The 11,723-nt window shown below is 37.1% G+C and overlaps 1 protein-coding gene across 1 annotated transcript in view; it reads right to left on the bottom strand.

Annotated features, from left to right (window-relative positions):
- Positions 1-10,760, bottom strand: part of LOC106878558 (CTD nuclear envelope phosphatase 1A) — a 30,249-nt gene extending 19,489 nt beyond the window's left edge. Inside the window, exons 1-2 of the mRNA XM_014927802.2 lie at positions 10,599-10,760; positions 8,243-8,309 (exon numbers count right to left, since the gene is read on the bottom strand). Of these exons, the coding sequence (XP_014783288.1) occupies positions 8,243-8,309; positions 10,599-10,745 (214 nt within the window). The 5' untranslated portion in view covers positions 10,746-10,760. The remainder of the gene's footprint in view (positions 1-8,242; positions 8,310-10,598) is intronic.
- Positions 10,761-11,723: the final 963 nt, after the last annotated feature.

Raw genomic sequence — 11,723 nt, 5'->3', positions numbered from 1 at the left:
GGGGGGGGGGGGCTATATGGCTGCACAACACACACACAAGTAACTTCTGCCATCATCACCATCCCCACCTAGTCACTCTTCAAATATGAGTTAATTTATAAATTCTGCTCTCCCTGTCTCTCTCTCTCTGTACACATGTATATAAAACAAAACAGGGAAGTGGAAACTTGCAGAGTTACTGGGATTTATTCTCCCTTTAAATCTATGCGTGTGCATGTGTATACATATGTGTGTGTGTATGTGTAACTATGTGTATGTGTGAGTATATATATTATTATTTTCATTTCAAGGTCCTCTTGCATGAGTCAAGTAAAATTTGCTGAGGCAGCTTTTCTATAGCCAGATGCCCTTTCTGTCACCAACCGTCGCCTGTTTCCAAGCAAGGTAAATATTTCCCCATAACTAGACTTGTTTCCACAGAATTTTGGAAATGAGTAACATTCATTTGTAACTATTTTGCACTGTTAAGACAAGGAAGCACACACACACACACACACACACAAAAGCTTCGTTCAGTTTCATTGCACGCACGTGTGTATGTGTGTGTACATATGTGTGAGTGTGTTTCCCGATTTTGACATTGTGTGATTGTTGTAAATGAATGTCGTTCCTTTTCAATGTTGTGGGGAAATACACACATACAGACGATTAAGCGTAGCTGTGTGGTTAAGAAATTCACTTGACAACCATGAGATTCTAGTTTCAGTTCCCATTGTGTGACACCTTGGGCAAATATTTTCTATTATAGCACCAGGTCAACCAACTACTTGTAAGTGGATTTAGTAAACGGAAAATGTGTGGAAGCCCATCACACACACACACACACACACACACACACACACACACGGGTGCAAAATACAGCATGAATAAGAAAATCTAAGATAAATTTGAAGTATTTAAAATAACAGTTTTTAAACCTTTTTATGTGGGATTTTAAACAGATGTGGATACACAGGAAATAAAGGATATGTGTGTATATGCATGATTATGTGTGTGTGTGCATGAATACACACACACACACACAAACACACCCATATGTAAATGCACATGTGTGTATGTATGTATCTATATACATATGTGTGTGTACATACATTTATACAGACATAGACACACATGCACACATATTTAATAATGACTCCGTTAACGATAAAGAGACGAGATTAATGTTGCTGGTCTGGGTAAATTCTGGTGTAGACGAAATTCTAATCTCCAGACAGCTACAGCTTGTGTAGCCCTACCAACAACAACAGTCAACAACTAAATCAAAATCTCTTCTTGAGGACAAACACAGTTGCTGTTATTTATCTTAAAACGTGAGGTTAAAGTTCAGGCCATGAAATCCACGCAGTATCAGTTATTTTTGTTGTTGATGTTGTTTCACACAACCCTGCATTCTTCTACGCAACTCAAAAACATTGTTGCTCTCTTACTTTCAAAAACAACAACAGGAGTGGCTGTGTGGTAAGTAGCTTGCTTACCAATCACATGGTTCCGGGTTCAGTCCTACTGCGTGGCACCTTGGGCCAACCAAAGCCTTGTGAGCAGATTTTGTAGACGGAAACTGAAAGAAGCCCGTTGTATATATGTATATATATATGTGTGTATGTGTGTTTGTGTCTGTGTTTGTCCCCCCACCATCGCTTGACAACCGATGCTGGTGTGTTTAGGTCCCCGTAACTTAGCAGTTCGGCAAAAAGAGACTGATAGAATAAGTACTAGGCTTACAAAGAATAAGTCCTGGGGTCGATTTTCTCGACTAAAGGTGGTGCTCCAGCATGGCCACAGTCAAATGACTGAAACAAGTAAAAGAGTAAACTACAGGCGCAGTCTACATCCATGTGGTTAGAAAACTCGCTTTGCAACCACAGCGTTTCAGGTTGAATCCCACTGCGCTCTACTTTGAACAAGGGTCTTCTACTATAGCCTTCAGCTGACTACCGACTTGTAAATTTGGTGCACAGAAACTATGTGGAAGCCTGCTGTGTGTGTACACACTTTTTGCTGCCATGCCTTAAGGAATTTTAGTAGAACAAAATCAACCCCAGTACTTATTTTTGCTTTTTAAACATGATACTTATTCTATTGGTCTCTTTTGCCAAACTACTAAGTTATGGGGACATAAACACACCAACACCAGTTATTAAACAGTGGTGGGGAAAACACACACATATATCTATTTTCCATTGTCCATTATCACTATATTTCCTTCATCCATGGGCCTAATAATTTCACTCTACTTAAACTTAAGAAATAAAAGTCTTATTTTTATTTGTCATCTAATTTTTCTTTTTATTATTCTTTTATTCCCAATGAGTTTACACCTTCATTACCACTACAAATTTTTTCAATTTTCATTAATATTAAGGGCATCTATTTCTAGCCCCATTATAATGGCGAGCCCTAAATCTCCCCTTACCTCTAGTAGTATCACACTCACTGCAATTCAAGATCTTCATTATCTTTCACAACCACTTTATTACCCTCCTAGCCCCACCCCTCCCACTCTTGCCAAGTTAGAACTCTGGCCAGCACCAGTGGTCAGCTGGAGGATGAAAGCATCTGACATCTTCTATTCCTCGTTCCTGTATCTACCTGTATACAACCCCTAACCTCTTTCGACAGACTTGCCCTCACTATATAACCAACTAGGCTATATCTATTCTAGTGCATCTACCCTTCTGTCTTTCCTTCACTCTCATTCACTCTCTATTCAAAAAGGAAACTAGTATCTTCCATTATTCCTTGCCATTAATCATCATCAAACATTCTCATTTGAAACTGTTAATGGAATCTTATCTGTAACTCTATTAGGTATTTAATCATAGAACTGGGGTAGGGAAACTTTTTAGTGCAGCAGGCAAAACTTTCCAAAGAAAAAGGTCCTCAGGCAGATATATCTATGTATAATTTGATATACATTAATAAAGGTAAGTTTAAGACATGCAATTAATGTGTAACATCTTCATTAATGCTGCCAACTGAATTGAGGATGTTTATATTACTTATGAGGTCTTCTCTCTTTTTCAGCTAGAGTGTAGTTGGGTCTCAAGGGAGTGGTACAAACCTAGCAATAAGTGTTTTATAGTGAAAACAAAATTACCATTCACATAATAATTACAGGAAGATTTTCTGCTCAAGTCAAACTGTTTTAAGTCATAGTGGAAACACAATCTATGTCACAAATACGCATAGGAATATTGTATAAATTTTATGATTGAAAAATTTATTAAATTTTGTAAATACGAGTATAACAGCCTGTGGGTGCAATAAAATGGGCTTGCAGGTGCAATTGCACCCGTGGGTGGGGGTTTCCCCACTCCTGGTGTAACACATACCTATTTTACTCTGATCCTTCCTTCATTTTTAACAAACTGGAATATACTAATGTCCTCAATTGGGGATATTTCTTCATTTTAACATCTCTTTGACTTCTCTCTCTCTCCAATGACGGAATACGCAGCCTATGGAACCCTTACCCAATATCATGATCCACATGCTTGGCTATTCTAAACACAGCTCTAACAGACTCTATATGTTCAACTATATATATACATGTATGCTTGTCAAGAGCAGGGCTCATTAGCCACCAATGGAGCCACAAATGCAAAATATAAGTTAGTCTTAGAGAGCACAATGTTCCTGAAGGTCAGTAATGGTCTCCCTTGGTCGTGAGTGGATGGCCATTATATATATATATATATATAAATGATGATTTTCTTTTAGTTTCCATCTACCAAATCCGCGCACAAGGCCGTGATCAACCTGTGGTTATAATAGAAAACATTTGCCCAAGGTGTCACACAGTGGGACTGAACCTAGAACTACATGGTTAGAAAGCGAAATTCTTGCCACACACCCAATACTGTACCTTACATCATTGTCATCATTTAAAGTTGGTTCTCCATGCTGGCATGGGTTGAACGGTTTGGCAAAAGCTGGTAAGGGCAGGAGCTGTACCAGCTTTCAGTCTATTTTAGCATGGTTTCTGCAGCTGGATGCCCTTCCTAATGCCAACAACTCTACAGAGTGTACTGGGTACTTTTTATGTGGTACCAGCACCATTGAAATATCACTTCACTTGGAAACAGATGAGGGTAGGCAACAGGGAGGGCATCCATCTGTAAAAATTCCATCTCAACAAATTCCATCTGATACATGCAAGCATGGATAAGTGGACGATGACAATGGCAAATATATTTATGTCTCCTTGGCTTGACATCACTTGTGTAAATGAGTGACTCCATCATACAAGTGGTATTCTTTGTTTCCAATCTCACTTGAAAAACATGTCCGGTCATAGAGAAATATTTTCCCAATTGGAAACAATAAGCAAGAATTGGCAACAAGAAGAGCATCCGGTAACCATTAAAATCAAAATTAATTTTCTTTTTTTTTTTTTAATTGGCTTCAGTAGACATTAAACAATGGTGATGATGATCTAAACCAGGGGTTCCTAACTGGGAACCACAAGTAAAAAATTGTAATTTGTGGGTCCATATATAAATTTTGTTTACTAGGAGAGATACCTGTATTTATTGAAATTTTCAAGATTTGAATTTGGAATTTATGTTATGAATGTAACGAAATTCTTTCATTGTTTGTTTTTACTAACCTACAAACAAATATTTTATTTCAAAAATTTACACATGCATATATGGGATCCACAAGCAAAATAAGGTTGGGAATCCCTGATCTAAACGAAATATCAGAACAAAACCAGTTAAATTAGGAATAAAGAAACAAAATACATACATATAATAAATTACAATTTCAGGAATATGGTAATTCAGGTTATAACAAAAGATATCCCTGTATTATGAGGCACTTGAAATGACTCAAGTGCAATATTCTTATCTTAGGCTCCCACTTTTAGACATCCACTTGAGATGTCAGCAGAACATTTATAAACTCTCAGTCCAGTCTTTTTTATAATAGTTTCAAATTTAGTTTATTACCGCCATCACCACCGCCATCACTACCACCACCACCACCACCACCACCTCCTCAATGTCCACTGAGCCAATCTATTACAATTCTATTTAGTTTATTTGTTCATTTGCTTATTGTTTTTTATTCGTTTTTGTTTGTTTCAGTTACTAAGCTGTGGTCATGCTGGGGCACTATTCTTGAAAGGGCTTAGATGAAAGAATCGACTAATGTACCCCAGCACTTATTTTTGCTTTTTAGTGTCTGGCGTTTATTCTAACAGTCTCTTCTGCCGAACCTTTAATCTGTGGGGATACAAACAAACCAACACCGTTGTCAAGCAGCAGCAAAAGGACAAATGCAAGCCTGTATGTGTATGCGAATAACAATAGATGGATGAGTTGTCAATTCACTACAGCTGTTTCCAATGAATTTTCAATTGATTAATGGAGACATTACATCATTAGACAAAACCGTTTTCAACATCTAAAAACATTCAAAAATCAACAGCATATGCACCTTCAAGATTCTACGAGCCTTGCTGGTTATAGAATGAATTTGTGAATGCATTTTGATTTTGACCTGACCCAGTGCCTTATCATTTAAGTACCTGGTTCACTTGAATCTTAATCTTTTATATATATACACATATATATATATACATACACACATATATATATATGCAAGAATTTACGAAAAAAAACAACAGACGAGGACAGGTGGTGTAAACAACAAAAGGATGTATTAGTTTAATGCTCGGGAATAGAGAAAGTCTTTAACGTTTCAAGCTACGCTCTTCAACAGAAAGAATAAGGAGAAAACAAGGAGAAAAACATGGAGAAAAAAAATTTGAATGTCATGGTGAGCGATCTATCATTTATTTATATATATATATATATATATATATATGAAGTAAAAGCAGCTCTAGCATAATAAACATTATTAACCACATATACTCAACGTATATGTTTTGTGTATTTCCGGTGGCTACAATAGTATATTGTAGTGGTGGAGTATATACGCTCTCAGAACATCGGATGTTAAAACATCTGAGTCATGGACAGATGAGGTAACTCACCTTCCATCCCACTTGGAAGTGATGGACACTGGTCATGGACTAGCTAAGTGACTTGCCCTCAATCCTGGTGGGTACGTGATGTTGACAAGCCACAAAAATGGCAAAACATTGGTGTCCATCACTCCCAAATGGGATTGAAGGTGAGTTACCTCACCTGTCCACGACTGAGGTGTTTTAACAACCAATGCTTTAAGAGTGGATATACTCCACCACGCTATTGTAGCCACCGGAAAAAAACACAAAGCATATATGTTAATTCTATGTGGTTAATAATGTATACAAAGAGTTTCCACAAAGTTTCTGTCTACCAAATTCACTCACAAGTCATTGGTTAGTCTGTAACTATAGTAAAAGACATTTCTTCAAAGTATCACACGGTGAAATTGAACCTGAAACCACAAGACTGCAAAGTGAATTTGCTTAACCACTTAATCATGCCAGAACCTCTTTAAGCTGTTGTCTAACTGTTTCTCCATCAATAATAGTTCAAACTAGGCAAGACAAAACCTCTATGAAGTTAATCCTATCACTCCCTGGACAAATGCCCGACTGTCTTTAATATGAATTGATTTGATGATTGCAGTCCTAAACATAAAAGGACAATACATGTCTCTCTTTCTTCTTACTACTAAGCTGAGAAGGTCATGACTAGATGATCAATTACATGATTCTTCAATTGACCATTTCTCTGCCTTGGGACAACACACATAGAGCAGGACAACCCAATGTTTCTGCTAATGACCAGAAACATTTCTTGCCAGCACCCATGTTGGCATTAGACACAGACAAATTGGATCAAAACATGATGCAAACTGGGAATATGTGGCAATCATCCTTTTCCCCATTGGCATTAGTAATGTGGGTGGTGAAGTTAAATAGCTACACCAAGGAATGAAAACCAGGCTACAAAGTTAAGTTGCTTAACTGGACATCAACCATTTTACTGCAGAAAGCAGTTTTAAATACTAAGCTATTTCTTTTGTTGAGGAATGTCATGTTTGGAACAAATTTCTGTTGAGACATGTCAAGTTTATTGAGGCAACATGACTTGCAGAAAATAGCTTTTGCGTTTTTTTCTTAGAATCATTACTCAAATAACCATGAAACTTAATTTTGCAGTTAAATGGTTAACATTTTTATAGCAGAAATCAGATCTAATCACTTGAAATTTCATTATCCTTAACTACAGAAAGTAGTTTTATATGTCAATCTATTTTTTTGTTGAGGAACGTCATGTTTGAAGCAATTTTCTGTTGAGACCTGTCAAGTTTATTAAAGCAATATGACTTGCAGAAAATATTTTTCCAGCAGATATTTAACACCATAACTGCAGAAATCCAGATACATCCACTCAAAATTTCATTGAAGAAGGTCATGTTTGGAACAATTTTCTATTGAAACATGTCAAGTTTATTTAAGTAAAGTGATTTGCAGAAAATACCAATTCTACTTTTTTTGGTAGATATTTAACATTATTACTGGAGTAACCATGAAATTTAATTTTATAATTAAAGGGGTTAAAAGTACTGGTGATTTAACCACTGCCATCTACCTGGACAGTGGCTCTACAGGACTGATCACTGATTTAGCCATCTACAGAGCAGAATATATGCAAAAAAATTCAAATTCAACATCTTAGAAACAAGCTTGCTTACCAACCACATGGTCCCAGGTTCAGTCCCACTGCGTGGCATCTTGGGCAAGTGTCTTCTATTATAGCCTCGGGCCGACCAAAGCCTTGTGAGTGGATTTGGTAGACGGAAACTGAAAGAAGCCCGTCGTATATATGTATACATATGTGTATATGTGTATGTGTTTGTGTGTCTGTGTTTGTCCCCTCAACATCGCTTCACAACCGATGCCGGTGTGTTTATGTCACCGTAACTTAGCGGTTCGGCAAAAGAGACCGATAGAATAAGTACTAGGCTTACAAAGAATAAGTCCTGGGGTCGATTTGCTTGACTAAAGGCGGTGCTCCAGCATGGCCACAGTCAAAAGACTGAAACAAGTAAGAGTAAAAGAGACACCTCCACCCCACCACACAAGCCGGTCATTCTTCCTACATCTGACCAGCACCTACAAAGATCGCACTAAATGGCCTACTGTCTTTGTAGTAAATCCTTGTCCTCCCACCATCACTTGTTTCCTTCCTCCAACTGTCACTCCAGCAGGCACAATCAACACACTTCCGTTACATCATGACCACCACTCAAAAATGAACATGTTTGGATTACTTACTTAATCTATGCTTGGATAATGGAGAGTGTGGGATTATTTCATACTTCACTGTCTGGTTCTGAATTATCTGAAAATATAAACAAGGAATATGTAAACAGCGTTAGGGTTTAGGAAAGAAGGAAAGTTAATGAGACTGGGCTCACTAGGGGCCAATCGCTTCAAAAAAATATTGAGATACAATGACACACAGACAGAAATACAGTGAGATACATACACACAGTACGATAATACACAAGTGAAAACAGTACTTTCACAACAGAGAGACAGACAGACAGATACAGTGATATAGAGACAGAGATAGACAGACAGAGATAGACAGACAGAGATAGACAGACAGACAGATAAATGGACATACAGGGAAGATTGGGAAGGTCTCAAAACAACCAGACTAAGTATTGCTATTATTCCAAAGTAAACAGAGGAATCATGAAACATCAGAAATAAAAAAGATTAAACTCAACAGACATGTCTTTAATGTGCTTGAAAGAAAAGCTATTTCCTCTGTACTTTTGTATTTTCTACAATAATTATATTTAGACTGCCCCATCATACATAACCTCATTATACATCTCAGACAGACTCATATTACTGTGACCTCCACTCCCACAGGCAGAATTGTCTAACTATAATTTTAGACCTTCAAACAGACCTAATCATCACTTAACATCCATTTATCATGCTGGTATGGGTTAGACAGATTGACAGGACCCAGTGAGCCGCAGGGCCACATTAGGCTCCAGTGTCAACTTGGACATGTACAGCCAGACAACCTTCAACTGTACAGCCAGACAACCTTCCTAATGCCAACCACTTTACAAGGTATTGGGGTGCTTTTTCCAAGCCACTGGTATTATTGAATCCACCAAGTATGTCGTAAAACAGAAAAAGAGTTGGGGAACAAAGCAAAAAAATATTGTTAGATGTGTCTAACATTATTCTATGTCACATGTGTCAACTATTTCTCAATCTTGTTCTGTTAATGAATAATATTACAATAATTCTTCCAATATTTGTATGAATATTCCAGGATATTGGTAGAAAGCTTCTGCCTTGTTTTTCCTTCCGTTCTTCTCTTTCTGGTACAGGCAAACTTAAAAGTTGCCAAGGTTACAAGAACAATGGCATTGATTCTGCAAGATTTTTTCACAAAGAATCAGCTTTATCACAAGAAATAGAATCCCTTCTTCTCAACAGAATTTTTCTCGCAATTAAGGAAACTGATTCATACAAACAAGTGGAAACTATTTGAACCAAAAGACAATTTCAGGCAGGACCAGCCGGAACCGACTAGACCCAGAAATAAGCCAGAAACTGGATCCAGAAATGAACAAAGTTGTTAGAGAAACCAGATGAATATTTTGTAAATTTTTAGTTAAAAAGAGGAAGAAAACTTGTATCAATTTCAGAACCACTAATAGAATGGACCGGAACTGTAAAAGAGGTTTTTTGTTTTTTTAATCTGTTCAACAGAAATCAGGTCAGTCAGTTATATAAACCAAATGTGAGGTGCCAAAGAGAAATTAATCTGTCAAACTCAGAAAGAAAAAAAGAAAAAAAACTATCAACATAAGCGATGTAAATTTTTTTACCTCTTTTATTCTTTTACTTGTTTCAGTTAATGGACTGTGGCCATGCTGGGGCATGAATCAATCCAACAAATTGACACCAGTAGTTTTTTTTTTTTTTCTTTTTTTAAAGTCTGGTACTTATTCTATCAGCTTCTTTTGCTGAAGCGTTAAGTTACAGAAACACAAACAGTCACTGGTTGTTAAGCAGTGGGGGAGTGGGGACAAACAGAGATATACGCACACACACACACACACACACATGGAAAAGAAAACGCTAAAGGCACATGTGTAGTTACATTACTGAAGTAACTGAATACACACACACACAGCAAACTTCGACAGTTTCCACCTACCAAATTTACTCACAAGACACTGGTCAGCCCAGGGATATAATTGAAGATACTTGCTGAAAACCACCTGCCCATCCCTTGCCTATAAAAATTTTATCAAAGAAAAAAAGGGACTAAAATTAACCCCCACCACAACTACCAAAATTCTAATTTTCATGAAATATAAGACGATATTTTGGAATTTTGTAAAAATTATATAACTGAACCCTTTGCTAAAAAAAAAAATGACTTAATATAAAGTTGTAAAACTGTAGAAACAACTTTGGGCAAATTGTGATGATAATAATTACCTTTCCATATAAGGAATTATTCACAGAAGCAGATGAGAAAATATAGAAAAATTAAAGAACTTCAAGTACATTTTCAACTTCATTTTTTTTGTTTTGTTTATTTTTTTTTATATATTTGTACAAAGAATTGTAAGCAAATATCACTGACTTGGAAGTGGTGGCCTTCACTTCCAATCTTCCAAGAACATGTCCAGTCATGGGAAAATATTATCTTACATGGAAACAGGTGAGGGTTGGTGACAGGTTGGGTATCCAGCTGTTCAAGATTCACTTCAGCAAATTCTGTCTGTCCCATATGAGCAAAGAAAAGGGGAAATTGAATGATGATGAGGATGTCTACTTGCATGGAAGAAGATTTCATTTCCTGTGCATATATACACACACACACACTCAAGCACTCACGCATGTGCACACACAATGGGCTTCCATTCAGTTTCCATAAAACAAACTTCTTTCGCAAGATATTGGTCAGTTCAAAGTTTCATAACCATATGGTTCAGTTTCTGCTCTCACAGTGAGATAAAACCCAACCCACACGTAATTGCAAAAGAAACTTCTCAATCATGCAGCCATGTCAGGAACAATGGTGACCTCCAGTGACTATTCCAGAATGTTGGCAATGGGAGGGGGGGGAAACAGAACATGAATCATCTCCCTTTGTAACAAGTACTATAGTCATGCTAACAGCTAGGGGTGTTGATTGTCATACTAACAGCTAGGGGTACTGTACTGCCATACTAATAGCCGGGTACTGTACAATACATCTATTAATACCTAGGTGCTGGACTGTTTTTCATTTCTGAGACATAAAAACCAAATTAGAATCAAAAGAGTGGACAGTTAGTTAAATGAACCCTTGTTAATTACTGATACTCAAATTACTATTTCTAAAAGTACAATGTGTCATCAGCTGCCATCACCAGTATTTGAACTTGAAACAATGATGCCTCAACATCTAATTTAACAAGTACACGATTCTCCGAGTGACAAGAGAGAAAATTGGCCTCGAAAGCTTGTCTAATTACCACTAATTGGTCAGTAAGCAGTTAATTGGATTAACATGTCTGATCTTAGTGTAATATCCACTTGGCGTGGGTTTAGAGTAATTAGGAGAACAAAGTAGCTAACTTAACGAAGAAAATTAATAAGTTATTGAAATAACCCAAAAGATAGAGGAGGATTAATTCAATATCAGTGATGCAGGAGCATGTGTGTGTGTGTGTGTGTGTGTGTGTGTGTGTGTGTGTGTGTGTGTGTGTGTGTGTGTGTGTGT

The sequence above is a fragment of the Octopus bimaculoides genome, chromosome 26, assembly GCF_001194135.2.
Source record: "Octopus bimaculoides isolate UCB-OBI-ISO-001 chromosome 26, ASM119413v2, whole genome shotgun sequence".
Classification (NCBI taxonomy): Eukaryota; Metazoa; Mollusca; class Cephalopoda; order Octopoda; family Octopodidae; genus Octopus; species Octopus bimaculoides.
This window is presented reverse-complemented; position numbering and strand designations above follow the sequence as displayed.